Raw genomic sequence first — 14,919 nt, 5'->3', positions numbered from 1 at the left:
ATTACTTTTGCCAGCATCGTGTTTCTCTCGTCGAGACGCGTCGAATGAACTATAATTTGACCTTGAAAGGTTAACCTGAAAATTTGACCTCAGGTCAAGGTCATGACCTGACCGGAAAAGGTCATGTTGCATATAAGTCGATCCGCAACGTCGAGCCTAACACATCTAAGGCGTTCTCAGCGCTCTAGCACGCCTCCATCAGAAGTTATTAGCAAAAAACTGTTAGATTCTGCTCGTGATCTGAGATGACCTCGGGGACATAATGAGGGGTCACAGTTGCCATTTTCCGGTTCAATGTGTCAATTTTACCTACATCGCGATGTTTGAGAGTGTCTAGAATAGCGCTTGTGCAAAACAGACGCTTTTCAACTTTCTCCCATTGACTTATAATGGAGAGGCCGCAAAATTGACCTGACCTTAGGTCACCGATATCAAAATTCTGAGATATACATTTTATAGATAATGTTGTTCTAATTAATCGCTGAAAGTTTCAAGGCAATCGATCAATCGGTGTAGCTATGATGAGCATTCTTATTTTTCTGAGGTGAGGTCACTTGGCGTGACCTGGTGACCTGACCTAAGGAGACCTGGGTCTGAAATTTTCACAACATGTGCGGAAAAGATGCACGAACAGGTGTGCCAGAACGGGCGTGAACAGGTGTGCCGCAATTTTTGAGATATCTGCGAAAAACCGCAGTGGGGTGTTCAAACACCCCCGGCCCGGCGCGGGTTAAGCGTCATAACTTCGGTATAACTATTGAGTATACATATCATTATTTGTTGGCTATTAACCGAGAGCTTATTTCTGTATATTTTAAAGAAGACTTAGTATAAGAGAGATGGTAGTATCGTCTTGGTGTCATTTCTGATCAAAGCGACCATCCTCCAATGTCCCAACTTACCCCGCAGGCGGGGTGAGTCGGGCCAGGGGTTGGGGCAAGTCGGTGCACTAGGAAAAACAGTTTATCTAAACACATTTTTGTTCATGTTTCACATGAGCAGTCATCGCTTATCCATGCGGGCATGTTTATCAACATTTAATGACAAAACGCAAACGTTTGCAGTACTCCTGCGGCAAACAAAAACGCACACACGCAAAATGTGTATGTATGACCAGCTTTAGGTGCTTTTACAAAATGCACCAACCTCACTCATTCGCTCTCCGAGTAACAGTTTTGACGGATGAAGATTCTGCTGCCCCCTGTGCATAGCGTATGTTCCCAATATTCACACTGCAAGCATTTCTCTCTCGGCTTGCTTTTGACAAATGTAGGAGGGCTCCTTCTCCTGTGCCGCCGCCTATTGCCCGGGCGGCTATATATGTTGGCAATGAATGAACTGCCGCCAATGAATGGACTGCCGCTCCGAGACCGACTGAGTCAGAGTCGGAAGTGGAACTCTGCCGCTGCGAGCGCCCGCGGCTACAGCTCACGCGCCGTGGGCTATTTGCCGTGCTCTGCGGCGACGGCTGTGGCAGTGATGGCGGCTGCTGATTGGCTGGCGCTGCGACGCCAGGGCAGCCGCCGATTGGGTTTTCTCCTGGAACCTTCTCGGACGAAAGGTCGTCTGAAGGTCATTGTCATTGACGGGGGGATTCGGTCTGGAGCGGGGGGCTAGGCTTGGAATTGGGACTTGAACTGAACTTTGACTTTGGCTTCGAACTGGTCTTGCTTGCCAATACAATGTGACTAATGTTTTGCATAAAGTCTATCACGGCCATGTCTACACAAACATGCCCAACTTGCCCCACATCAACCTGGCCCAACTAACCCGAAGCGCCATTTTTATTTTGGAACCACGTGACCAATTCACAATGATTTGGCGAAGAACGGTTGAGAGTGTACTCATAGTCATAGCCAAAATGTCCGCAGGTCTCTCAGGCGTAGCGAATTTGCAATGTTTCCACTATCAATGACACTAGAAGAGAATATTTTCAAAGCAAGAAAATCACTTTTGGTACCTGAAAACACATTTTTAGCGATTATTAACCCTCGCCCATGTAGGGGGGGGGGGGTTGGTGCACCCCCTGAGGTTTTTCTTAGCTACACGCCGAACCGTTTCAGATAGCCTGCTCAAATTTTCAGTACCCTATGGGGCATCCTTTGCGGAACTTTTGGTATTTTTTTTTGTCAAGGTCATGTCAGGTCACGGAGTTATGACGTCATAAAGGGAACAACCTCCGGCCAGATTTACGCTAAATTGGAGATTGCTTCACATTGGTATAAATGCCGACTGACCTGACACACTGATGGATTGTTTTAGAATCATAACTGGCTGATTTGACATTGGCACAATGTCCGTTGACCTTTTCAAGGTTACTAAAGGTCAAGATCAGATCAGTGACCTCGGTTGACCTGTAATGACTTCTTGCACTTGTATGCCTTTTCGGGGTATTTTGATGCCCTGAATTCGAATTTGCTATCCATTTCAGGCATCGTCGGTTGTTTCTTGTAGTTCATTTTGGGTCAGGGTCAGGTCAGTGACGTCACACGCCTGACGTGACCCAGTGCACAAATGACCTTGCAGACTTCCGATGCTCCCAACGCATCATTTTTAGAGTTATGACATCGAAATATACACCAAACGATAGAGAATTGATCAAGGATCACGATAGTGAAGGTTTCAAGTCGATATCTCTTACCGTTTTGCCGCAATCGGCGCGGAAATCTGAAAAAGTTAGATTTTTCCGAAAATTTGACCTTTGACCGGTCATAAGTAGGTCAAATGTTGACCTAGGACCAAAAAATATACCACCAATCGCGAGATCTCGCTGAGAGCAATCCGCTGGTCTTTTCCGCTAAGCTCTACGACGCTCCGTGTTCAAACGCCAGGGGTGTCGCACCAACCCCCCCCCCCCCTGCATGGGCGAAGGTGGCAAAACACCGTTTACGGGCGAGGGTTAACAGTACTTACCTCAGGACGCGCCGACACCACGTTGACAAACAGACGGCGTTACTGTGCATGCGCAAAATAAGCTTGAACGCCAACTGCCGAGAAGTATTGGAAATATCCCTTCCGTCCCAACTTACCCCTGGCACCAACTAGCCCCGGTCTCCCCTACTGCGTCCCTCCCCTGTTAACCCGCGCCACGCTGGGCTATTCAGCCATACGCTCCCCGCTTGGGGGGGGGGGGATATTCTGCATTTCTGGCAAACTTCCGAACGAATGGTCGCAAAAAGAAGCGGTAAACGGTACTAAAGAACTTTGAACAAAAAAGACCTTTGAAACGAAAAATATTTTGCCAAGTAGGTCAAAGGTCATATATTACTGAATGGCTCTGGGAAAGAAAAATGGAAACCAAGGTCTTTAAAAATCGTAGGCACCAGGCGTAGCCGAATGCCGGAGTTTTTTTTTTTTTTTTGAAGACCAATGTATCAATTTTCCAGAGTAAGCTCAGTAAGATGTTCAAGATATTTCCCATACGTAGTCGTTTAACGTTGTAGTCGTTGACCTGCAGTTCCTTGAAGTTCGTTCGTCGTTTAAGTTTGAGTTGAGGAGTGGTGCAGTTTTAATTTGAACCTTTGGGGGGAGGGGAGTGTGAATTTTATGACCGGCTGTATTTATGGTTTCATTGCTGGTGCCTCGACGTAGAGGCGATGGTGCGCGTTTCGCATTGACCATTGACATCAATTCTTTTTGCACAGGGACTCCACAGTGCCCGGATGGATTCACGATCAATCCAGAAAACCAACTATGCGATGGTATGTCATCGCGCAAGGATTCTTCCTTGAGTGGTTTGAGCCGTACAGGGTATCCGGAAAGTCCTGGCGTCATCTTTGAACGCCGTCTAACGCGCGCTGTGATTATTGGACCTTTGGCCAATCACCATAGGTATGACACCTCGTTGATCGCTCTGCTAGGGTCGTGTAAATATGACCTTGAAATCGTTTTCAGTGATATGTAGATGGGCGAGAATGCGACTTGTCGCGGAATACCTGCGCGCGGCGGCCGGGTGCGGCTTAAAGGGACCCTCCCACCTTCAAAAAAGTTAATGAATTGGCATGAAAGTGATGTCGCTCGGTTCAGAAAGAGCAAAAACGAATACCTACACCAAATTTCACCGAAAAATATTCACCGGTTTTCAAGATATTACTCTTTTACTTTTGTTTCCTTTTTGGGAACTCCGCTGTTCCTAGCGACTTCATTTTGGAAGTGCGGTGTTTGCGGCAGATGTTGCGCGCAAATAGCATATATCCACCACTGCTTCACAAAGATGTTAGTATAAGGTTTTAAAATCGTTAGATCACCGCTGACGTCACAAATTCTAAGGGGGCATCCTAATGCATTAGCCCCTTAGAATCCGAAAACTGCAAGTTTGAAATTCCGTATCTCCGAATTAAAGCATATTTCGACGTTGTGAGTGCCCAAACCGGTATTTGCAGGCCATGGCCACCAATATGGCTATCTCAACTCAAAACTAATGTTAAGGTGGGATGGTCACTTTCAACGAGGCGCGAGATGCAACGCGATGAGGCATTTTTCGGCGAATGGTCGAGGAGGTAAAGTTTTATTCCGACTCGGGAATTCCTGAGAAAATTCTTGAGAAAAAATTCCTGAGAGAATTCCTATCCTCAGGCCGGTACGACCCGGTATGTCAAAACTGCCGAGAACGGAGCGGCATTTCAGCGCGGCAATCGAAGAAAATCCAGAGGTCTGATGGACAAAAATGTTCCATGATCTTCGTCGATGTCAAATAAATGAATGGTCCACGGTAAATGGCTGGTCCACGAGGTCCACGCTGGACAGACACATCGACACACCCGAGGGTCAAGGCGACTTTCCCTAAGGGTCAGTTCGCACTTCAACAGTACGGATCGCCCTCCAACAACGCCGCTGCCGTTCAAGCCAAACTGATAGAGGAGCTCAGCGGGCCAGATTACCGTGGCGAAATAACTTTAGGCCGCCTTACTCTCCTAACCCTAACCCTTGCCGGAGCTATTGGTTTTCTACATACGCGCCGGCCGAGGGGGGGGGGGGTACAACCCTCTCGCCGTTATGCCCCTAATAAAGCGAGAGCGTCGCGGAAAAACGAGCGTGTGCGCCGTTACAAGACACAGCGATTGGTATACGATTTTAAGGTCTCAGGTCAACCAAAAACCTCTGAGGTCAGGTCAAGTGGCCTAAGATACGGGCTCGGTGTTTGGAGAATACCTTCTCAAAAAATGATCACAGAGCCGCGATTTTGACAGCATCGTGTTTGCCTTGCTCAGACGCGTCGAATGGTATGCCTTTTGTTTACCTGAGGTCAAGTTAAAAGCCTGTGAGCTTGTGATAAAAGTGTTATTCTTGTCTTCACCCAAGAAGGTCTTATTGCATACTTTACCAATTACCTCTTGATCGACGTGTGAAGTTATCGTGTAAGTGTTTGGCCATATTTGAGACCATGTTTGGCCGGAGTCGCGATTCGGCGTATCTCGGCTCACATTATCCGCGCGTTTGCAGTTTTTTGTTTTGTTTTTTCGGTGGTTTAAAACGGTCAAACATGTGAAATGATGTTGGTCCCATCCTTGTGATAGTCAATGTCACCTTAGGGTGAAGTCAAGTCATTGACCTTTGATGACCTCGGTGCTTTTTTCCGAGTTTAACATGTTTCTAGCATGGGTTCGTTTAGCTGATTTTGAATTTAGTATTTAGCAACTATTTGAACATTTACGAAGTAGTTTTGCTGCCTTCGTATTATGTTACGTAGCTGCCGGTGGTAGTGGACACCTGCTATACGGACGTCCATAAGTATGTACCCCTACTGGTTGACCTGACCTGACCTGACCCGGCCTAAATGCATGAAGACATCATTTATGATCCAAACTAACATGAAATTCGTGATTAGCATCCCAGAAAACCCTGTTACAGCCTTACTTTAGGAGGTTCTGACAGGTCCTGATTTTCCCGTCTTTTGGGTCTATGACCTGACCTGGGCGGTGTTTCACGGCACGCTGCCAGCCGCTGCCAGCGCTGTTGGCGCTTTTGGTTTCCATGGAGACATCAACAAGCCTATACCTACAACACTACCGAAGGTTGACCTTAGCTCGTGGAATGCGCTGGCAGCGGCTGGCAGCGCGACCGTGAAACACCGCCCTGGAAGGTCAACCAATGACCAAAGACTTTAAAATCGGGTATCATCGGCTTCCTCTAGTCACTCACGGGCAACACTTTTGTTTTCTCCGCGAACTCTAGCTTGATCAGGGGCCGAACGGCAGGGGGGTCCAAGTTCCAACCGACACCTCCCAGCCCGCGAAGGCTTCGCCAAGCACCGACCCGGAGCGGGCTAACTGGTCGACAAAAGCAATTTGAAGTGTTTTCAAAGTAATATAAAGGCACGGGTCGGGTGGGCTGCCATTTCTATATATATTTTTTTAGTTGAAAAAATATCGTTTCAGGGCTGTGACGAAAAATAAGTGGCTTAAATCCGATGAGAAAACAGGATTTAGGGGTACCATAGGTTTGGTTTCTTGCATGAGTTGCCCCCCCCCCCAAACACAAGTCAGGATCCGCCATTGCTAGTACCTACAGCTAGTGACAAAATCGCTAGCGTCAAAATGCCTTGTGAAGCAAAATAGCCAGTGCTTCAAAACAGCTAGTGACAAAATCGCTAGCGTCGAAATAGCTAGCGAAGAAAAATAGTGGATCAAAAAAACTACTGGAGGCCATACGTCAAGCCGCCAAGATAGAAGAGGAGGCCAAGACCAGTGTTCGCCATGGGCTGCAAAACCCCAGTCCAGCCCGGCCCAGGCCCATTGGGCTCACAGCCCGGCCCAGCCCGAGCCCATTCACGGTAAACTTAGGTGTCAAAGCCCAGCCCAGCCCGTCAAAAATGAATTGATTAAAAATTATTGAAACCATACAGGTGGCATATATGGTATGGTGTAATCCAAATTCCAAAGCTATAGCAAAGAAACAATGTTTTGAGAGCTGCATGCACAATGCACCTTGCACCTATTCCCTTTTCTATAACTCTTTTTGAGTCTCGCACAGTAATAAGCTAGTTACGGTTTTTGTTTCACTTGTTAACCCCAAGTCCACCTTACAGTTCCTAGCCCAGCCCATCCACAGCCCATCGATCCTTATTATTTGAGGGCCCAGCCCAGCCCGAAGCCCAGCCCAGCCCATGGCCCATTGGGCTGGCCCGGCCCATGGCGAACACTGGCCAAGACCCGCAGCTTCCGTGAGTTCGCCTATACCACGCTTAACAAGCCGACTAACATCGGGAGAGTCACGAAGGTGCTACGCAAGATGGAGGGATCGGTGCAGGCGTGCCCCGGCCACGCTCTCCAAGGGGACCGCGGCCTCGCCGTGGAGGACCTAGAGAAGGCGACCTCCTTCGTGCGCACCTACTCCATAGTTAGCCGGCAGGTCCGTAACAGGAAACGGGACCGCGTCGTAAGACAGGAGCTTAACCAGCTAAGCCGCCTCTCGTGCACCGCGTGCGCGGGTCAGAAAGAAGACGGCGGCTGCTGCGGCCCCTTCACGGAAAACGAGCTGAACAATCAACTGAGGAAGATGAGCGATAAGAAAGCCTCCGGACCAGACAATATCTGTGCCGAGCATCTCAAGCATTTCGGCCCGAGAGCCAAGGCCTTGCTCCTGCGCGTCATCAACCAGTCCTGGTTGCGGGTAGAGGTGCCGGATGACTGGCGGAGAGCCGTCATCGTCCCGAACCCCAAGGCTGGAAAGGACCCCAAGTTAACCCTCGCATGTGTGCGGCGTTTGCCAGCTTCTAATGTGTAGGGGGGGGGGGTCGGTTGGACCCCCCCCTTGCCGTTTGGCCCCTGATCGAGCTAGAGCTTCGCGGAAAAAACGAGCGTGTTGCCCGTGACGAGAGGAAGCCGATGATACCCAATTTTAAGGTCCTAGGTCATTGGTTGACCTTCCAGGTCAGGTCAATGACCCAAAGTCGGGAAAATCGGGACCTGTTAGAAAGTCGTAAAGTGTGGCTGCTAAGGGGTTTTTCGGGGTGCTGATCACGAATATTGTGTTAATTTTGATCACAGATGATGTCTTGAAGCATTTAGACCAGGTCGAGTCAGGTCAGGTCAGGTCAACCAGTAGGCGTCGTGACGGGTATTCGTAGTACGTGTCAACCGCCTCTGACAGCTTCGTAACATGTTACGAAGTCACCAAAACTACTTCGTTAATGTTCAAATGGTTGCTAAATTCGAATTCAGCTCCAAAAACTAGCCTAGAAACATGTAAAACTCGAAAAAGTGAACCGAGGTCACCCGAGGTCACCAAAGGTCAATGACCTGACCTGACCTTCAAGTGACCTTGACACACACGGGAGTAACATCAAATCACATGTCTGAACGTTTGAAACCACGAAAAGCTTGCAAACACGCGGCTAGTGCGAGCCGACATACGCGAAATCGCGATTCCGGCCAAACATGGTCTCGGCAAAGAGGTCACAGGTCAAAGGTCATTTGGGTCAGGGTCATGAAATTTTCAGGGTAGGTGTAAAATTGATCAATTCGAGGGTACTGAAAGTTTCGTCGCGATCGGCCGCTTTTTACGCGAGTTATTCGCGAAAAACCATGGGGGGGGGTCCATCCGACCCCCCCCCCCTACACATGCGAGGGTTAACATCAAGGCGCTACCGACCCATCGCGCTGACGTCACACCTGGCGAAGCTGACGGAGCGAATGGTGTCTGGCTCTGCACGCCTGACCTACCTGACGGAGAGGGAGGAGATGGTCCCATCTGAGCAGGTCGGCTTCCGAAAAGGACGGTCCGCGGAAGAGAACCTGGGAAGGTTGATCCAAACGGTCCAGGACGGATGGAATAAGCCCAAACCGAGAGGGAAGCCGGTGGACGGCGTCACGGCCGAGAAGTTCGTTCTCATGGCATACGACTTCAGCCGCGCCTACGACGTCATCGACCACCGTATGCTTAAGCTGAAACTCCTGCTGTTGCAAATGGTTACGTCAGGGGGCGTTGGAATACGCTGCAGCCGCTTGGCTGCCGGCGACCCCCCCCCCCCCCCAACACACGTGGAGCTTATAGCAAAAGAGCTGCGTGCCGCGGCCCGTGCGTTGACAAGCTGCGCAGCGTCCACGCTCGTCCACACTCTAATGCCGGAGGCCGGGATGGCGGACGCGCGGTCCCGCCGCGTGACTCTAGCGGCAACAATGGTGGGCCTCGCCGCGTCCCTCCCGGAGGGCGACCCGCTGAGGACAGTGGGTGACATGGTCGTCCCGCGCCGACTCCGTACCACCGAGGGATGGAGAGAGGTGGGGCTTGGAACAGGTGTTGTGCAGTGCGCCAGTGATCGCTCTACCACGATTCGGGCCGGGAGCGGGCGACTTTACCCTGCGCTGTGATGCCAGCGGGGAGGGAATTGGTGCAGTCTTGACTCAAGCATAGGATGGCGTAGAGAAAGTAATCTCTTATGCCAGCCACCGACTCTCTAAGTCACAGTGCAACTACTCAGCTACCAAGCTAGAGCTACTGGTGGGCGTCACATTCGTTCAGCATTTTCGTCATTTTCTCTTGGGAGGAAGGTTTCGTTTGGTGACTGATCAGTGATCAGTGATCACGCTAGTCTCCAATGGCTGATCAATTTTCGCAATCTGAGTGGCATGCTAGCCCGTTGGTTAGAGCGCTTATCTGAGTTGGACTTTTTACTGATCCACCGGCCAAGCTCGGAAAGCACAGTGGCGGACGCCCTGAGTCGCCGACCGGCTGATCGCACTGATGTTGGGACGCAGACGGAGTTTCCAGTTTCCGGAGATGGCTCATTGTAAGCGGGTGTCCGCCAAGTTAGGGGAACAGACTGAGCCCCCTCCGACAGAGACTCCGGCGATGGGTGTGCGCGAGTCCAGAGTCCCCGTCGTCTGACCCTCCGATGAGTACGCGCGAGTCCGCTGAGTCATGGTCGACGGGGTTCATCCGCAGTGAGCAGGGCAAAGACCCGGCCATAGCGGATATCACTAGTTGTTTAAAGGGACCCTCCCACCTTAACATTAGTTTTGAGTTGAGATAGCCAAATTGGTGGCCATGGCCTGCAAATACCGGTTTGGGCACTCACAACATCGAAAAATGCTTTAATTCGGAGATATGGAATTTCAAACTTGCAGTTTTCGGATTCTAAGGGGCTAATGCATTGGTATGCCCCCTTAGAATTTGTGACGTCAGCGGAGGTCTAACGATTTTTTTTTATCTTTTACTAAAACGTTTGGTAGCACGCGGTGGTATATGCTGCTTTGCGCGCAACAAATGCCGCACTTTCAAATAAAGTCGCTAGGAACAGCGGAGATCCCAGAAAGTAAACAATAGTAAAAGTCTAATATCTTGAAAACCGGTGAATATTTTTCGATGAAATTTGGTAGATATTCGTTTTCGCTCTTCCTGAACGCAAGCGACATCACTTTCATGCCAATTCATTAACTTTTTTGAAGGTGGGAGGGTCCCTTTAACCGCTGGTAGGCGCCCCAACAGGCGTTACCTGTCTCCGGCGGCGCGAGTGCTGCTCCGTCAGTGGGACCGTTTGAAGGTGGTGGATGGGGTGCTGTATCGCCTCTGTAGGCAGAGGCCTGGCCAGGACGCGCTTCAGCTCGTCATTCCTGATGGTCTTGTAGCTGGGGTGTTGACGTCACTTCATGCAGGGCCTACTGGAGGTCACTTCGGACCCGAGAAATGGACTGAGCAAGCTCCTTTGCGCATTTGGTGGCCTCGTCTTGCACCGGCAGTCCGCGAGTTTTGTCAGAAGTGTGACCGATGCACTTCTCGTGCTAGTCCACGACCGAAATATAGGGCGAGGATGGGTGAATTGCGGTCCGAAGAGCCATTTGAGACCATCACGATCGACTTTTTGAGTGGCTTGCCGGCGACGGAACGCGGTAATAAGCACTTGCTTGTTGTCACTGATCATTTCACTCGGTGGGTTGAATGCTTCCCGTCATCGACATGAAAGCAGGCACGGTGGGTGATGTGCTGGCGTACGAGTTTATTGCAGGTTCGGGTGCCCGAGACGCGTTCACAGTGACTGCGCGGCTAATTTCCAGAGTGACATCACCTCAGAGATGTGTCGCCTCCTCGGCATTCAGCGATCTAGGATTTCCCCGTATCACCCTGAAGGCAACTCTTAAGTGCGAGCGGATGATGCGCATTGCGCACAGTCCTCGACATGTTGTCGAAGTACTTAGACGAGAATCACGATGAATGAGACCTGCATATCCCGCTCCTGATGATGGGGTATCGCTCCCAGGTGCACTCTAGTTTGGGTAACTCGCCGTATTTTCTGAAGTTCGACCGCGAGCCGCGGCTGCCTGCTGTCAGTTTTGCGGCGCCGCAAGCGTGCCGAAACCGCACTGTCGCGCAGTATGTGGACCGCTTGTGCGAGAGCTTGAAAGTCGCTCACAAGTTTGCACTTCAGACCTCAGACACGCGGCACCGTCGAAACAAAACATTGTATGACCAGACGTCCAACGAATTCACGTTCGTTCCTGGTGATACTGTCCTTCTGTACCGCAGCGTAGTTCCAAAGGGACAGTATTATAAATTATCAGGCCATGGAAGCGAGCTGTCATCAAGGCCAAACTCGGAGAGGTCAACTACAGGGTTCGCCTAGAGGGGACACGCAAGAACCTGGTGGTACACCACAATCGCCTCAAACCTACACTTCCTGTGGCAACTAGTGATCACAACACCGGTGTCACTGCCGGCGATATCCAGCCTCGCTCGCAGGTCTGCTGTGCGTAAGAGCGACGGAGGTGGTAATCTGGCGGAGGCGTTTGGACGGTATGCCGTCCGTCCGGCACGCAGCGCTGGCGTGGTGCCCCGTAGTCCCGATTCGGTGGTCATCGACATCGAGGGACCTGGTGCCGCGTGTCTGAGGTCTGAAGTGCAAACTTGTGAGCGACTTTCAAGCTCTCGCACAAGCGGTCCGCGGGCGGGCGGACGGGGTGCGCCGAGCTGCGACCGGCAGAACTGTTGGGACCGCGGCGCCGGTCGGACGGGGTGCGCGGCCGGCTCACTTGATTAGGGATTTGTTCGATATTGGTTACTCGTCTTGCCCCTTGATTTGCTTTCGTTTATCTCATTCTCTCTTACAATATATCTGGGTCCAGGTTAACTTCTTTCTTCCTTCGCGATAATCCCACCGCTGCCACCAAAATGTAGCGTTTGTTTATTGCGAAGGATGAAAGAAGTGAACCTGGACCCAGATATACATATTGCAAGAGAGAATGAGATTAACGAGAGCAAATCAAGGGGCAAGACGAGTAACCAATATTGAGCAAATCCCTAATCAAGTGAGCCGGCCGCGCACCCGGGCCGTCCGACCGGCGCGGCGCGGCGGTCCCAACAGTTCTGCCGGTCGCAGCTCGGCGCACCCCGTCCGACCGACCGCGCCTGGTCACGTGACTGGTCGGCGGCCTCGGGCGATGACCGCTCAGTGCAGTGGTCGGCCGGCCGGTGGACCCCCAGCCGGCCGGCCGTGCGGCCAGCGACGCAAAACAATAAAGGCCGAGCGACACTATGGAAAGTCCAGGAAATTACGTGCGTGATCTGCGAGTTTGTGGGTTTTGCAGAAAATCGGTACGCAGGTCAAGTTCAGCTGATAGGAAATGTTATATAGTGCACCCGAAGAGGCGGCTTAACCCGGCCGGGCCCGGGGGGTAATCCCAACCACCGCAGCCCGGGGGGGGGGGCGTTTTTCGCCCCCCTGTCTAACTCCGTAAATAAGGGAGCTACGGAAACAAAAGCGATACCAAACGAAAGGTCTTTTGAGACGATTCTAATGCACTTAAAATTTTTGACCTCAGGTCAATTTTCAAGGTCAGAGGTCAAGGTCAAAGGCAAAAACCGCCACATGTGTAGTGATCTCAAAGTAAGCCTTCTAGAGGACGGCAGGCTGCATCAAACTGGCAAAATTGGCTGTCGAACAAAAGAAGAGAATCTGAGGATTCTGAAAATGTGCTCAAAGTGAAAGGTCAAGGTCAAGGTCACGCTCAAAATTGACCTCAAACTTGGCACTTTTTCGCATATCTTGCGTGCTAACTTCCAAGATGTTTTGAAATGTTTTGAGGCTTATCAGTTCCCTATTTGTGGTTCATCTCACGATACAAGGCTTCTCAAAGGTCAAGGTCACAGAAGAGTATCCCTGCTAGAGGCTATTTCACTGATTCAAGTTAGTAATAATAAATAAGACAATTTTGCAATCCGGAAGCTCTAAATGAAGGCTTAGAGGAAAATAGATGCCAGATTCGTGATCAGCGGGTACAAATCCATCATAAACGACCTTTCATGTGTCAAGGTCAACCAGAGGTCATTCGAGGTCACATGAGGTCAACATAAAATTTGACCTTTTCCGAACAAAATATATATCATTCGACGCGGCTTGACAAGGCGAATGCGATGGTACCACTGCCGTAGCTCTAGGACCATTTTTGTCGAAGTTATTTGCGAAAAACTAAAACCACATTTCGGGGTCGTTGACCTGACCTCTGACCTCAGGTCACCAAAACTATTTTTCTATTTCTCTCTAGGTCAAACGCTACACAACCGTGCTCGTAATTTGTCTTTATCTCTAAAACTCTATTTTTAGCAGCTATTTGAAGTTTGCGTCTGTGACGCCGAAGTTTGCCGTGCAGGGGTCTAGCAAAATGGACCTTGTGACGTCATCAAGGGGGCTTGGTCCAAATTTTTTACTTCAGAAGATGTCAAATTGATGGGAGAAAAGGTACTGAAAGTTTCGCCTTCCTATCCCTAAGCGTTCGGGAGCTATCGCAAATATTCGCCAGGGGGGGGGGGGCGAAAAACGCCCCCCCGGGCCCGCGAGGATAAGCCGCGAGAAACTTCATCACGCGCTGTGATAAATTCTAGAAGAAAAAAGCTAAAGATACATTCGAGCGGCTCGGTCAACTTTAACTTGAGCTTTAACCGATAACCTAACGTAGCGTTCTCATTCGGTATGTTTTGTCTCTGCTTGATATATCACGATGATATATAATATCTGTTTCTAGCCTTATCTTCCCCGTTCCGAGATAACGACCGATAACCAAACATGGCGCAGCCGACAGGATCGGGACAGGAAGATATTGCTTCAAAGATGGCAGAACTTCTGCAACAGCAAGCAGCTGCCGCACAGCAGAGAGAAGAGAGACTCGCTGCTATGATAGCCCAGCTTCTAGAAAAAGACGCTCGCACCAGCAGCGACACAGCTCAAGCAACAAGCGGTGATACATCGGAGACGACTCGAACGAGACCGGCCGACACCGATGGCCGAAAATACAGCGTAGCTCCAGGCACCATACCCGTCCCTAGACTCTGCGGTACAGCTAACCTTCGAGACTTCGCAACATGGAATGAAAAATATGAAGGATATTCCTCGCCCTGGCAGGGCATTTTTCATAACACGGCCTGGCAGGGGGGGGGGGGGTCGATGCGACCCCCCCCCCCTCGCGATTGGCTCCTATGGCACCTAGAAACACCAAATTTGGTAGGTAGGTGGGCCCCCTGGAGTTCTCGCCACTGTGCAAATTTGGTTGCTCTAGGTCAATATTTAGGGGGGTTTTGGGGGGTATAAATGTAAAAACTTCGCAAAAAACAGGTCAAAAGTTTTTTCGCTTATAACTTTTGATCTAATTAAGATAGCGCAAAAAGAAAAGCACCAGTGAACTCAGCACGTCAAGGCGCGTCGAATGATATACTTTTTAGCCTGCTTAAGTGTACTTAAAGTTTATCTTAAATTTTAAGTAAACTTAAATTAATAAATTAAGTTCAAGTTAACCAAATTGCATCATATCGCACATCATTCGATTCGGCTGATCACTAGGAACACAATGATATCATTTTTTAAGCTCTAGCGTCATTATCAGACAAAAACGTCATTTGACCTCAGTTGACCTCATTTGACCTGACCCATGGATAAGTACACCAAACAAAGAAGCACCAAGTGACCTGCTGTTAAGTACTGTGGTTTCAAAG

The 14,919-nt window shown here is 50.1% G+C and overlaps 1 protein-coding gene across 2 annotated transcripts in view; it reads left to right on the top strand.

Moving 5' to 3' along the window:
- The window catches only part of LOC122379407 (fibulin-2-like), a 222,546-nt gene that overhangs the window by 128,783 nt on the left and 78,844 nt on the right, over positions 1-14,919 (top strand). For both annotated transcript variants that reach the window (XM_043361616.1, XM_043361617.1), the window contains exon 8: positions 3,645-3,701. In XM_043361616.1, coding sequence (XP_043217551.1) covers positions 3,645-3,701 — 57 coding nt within the window. The remainder of the gene's footprint in view (positions 1-3,644; positions 3,702-14,919) is intronic.

This window comes from Amphibalanus amphitrite, unplaced genomic scaffold, assembly GCF_019059575.1.
Source record: "Amphibalanus amphitrite isolate SeventyFive unplaced genomic scaffold, NRLGWU_Aamphi_draft 000077F_arrow, whole genome shotgun sequence".
In the NCBI taxonomy this organism is placed as follows: domain Eukaryota; kingdom Metazoa; phylum Arthropoda; class Thecostraca; order Balanomorpha; family Balanidae; genus Amphibalanus; species Amphibalanus amphitrite.
Note: the sequence above shows the minus strand (reverse complement) of the source record. Positions and strands in the feature narration are given on the sequence as shown.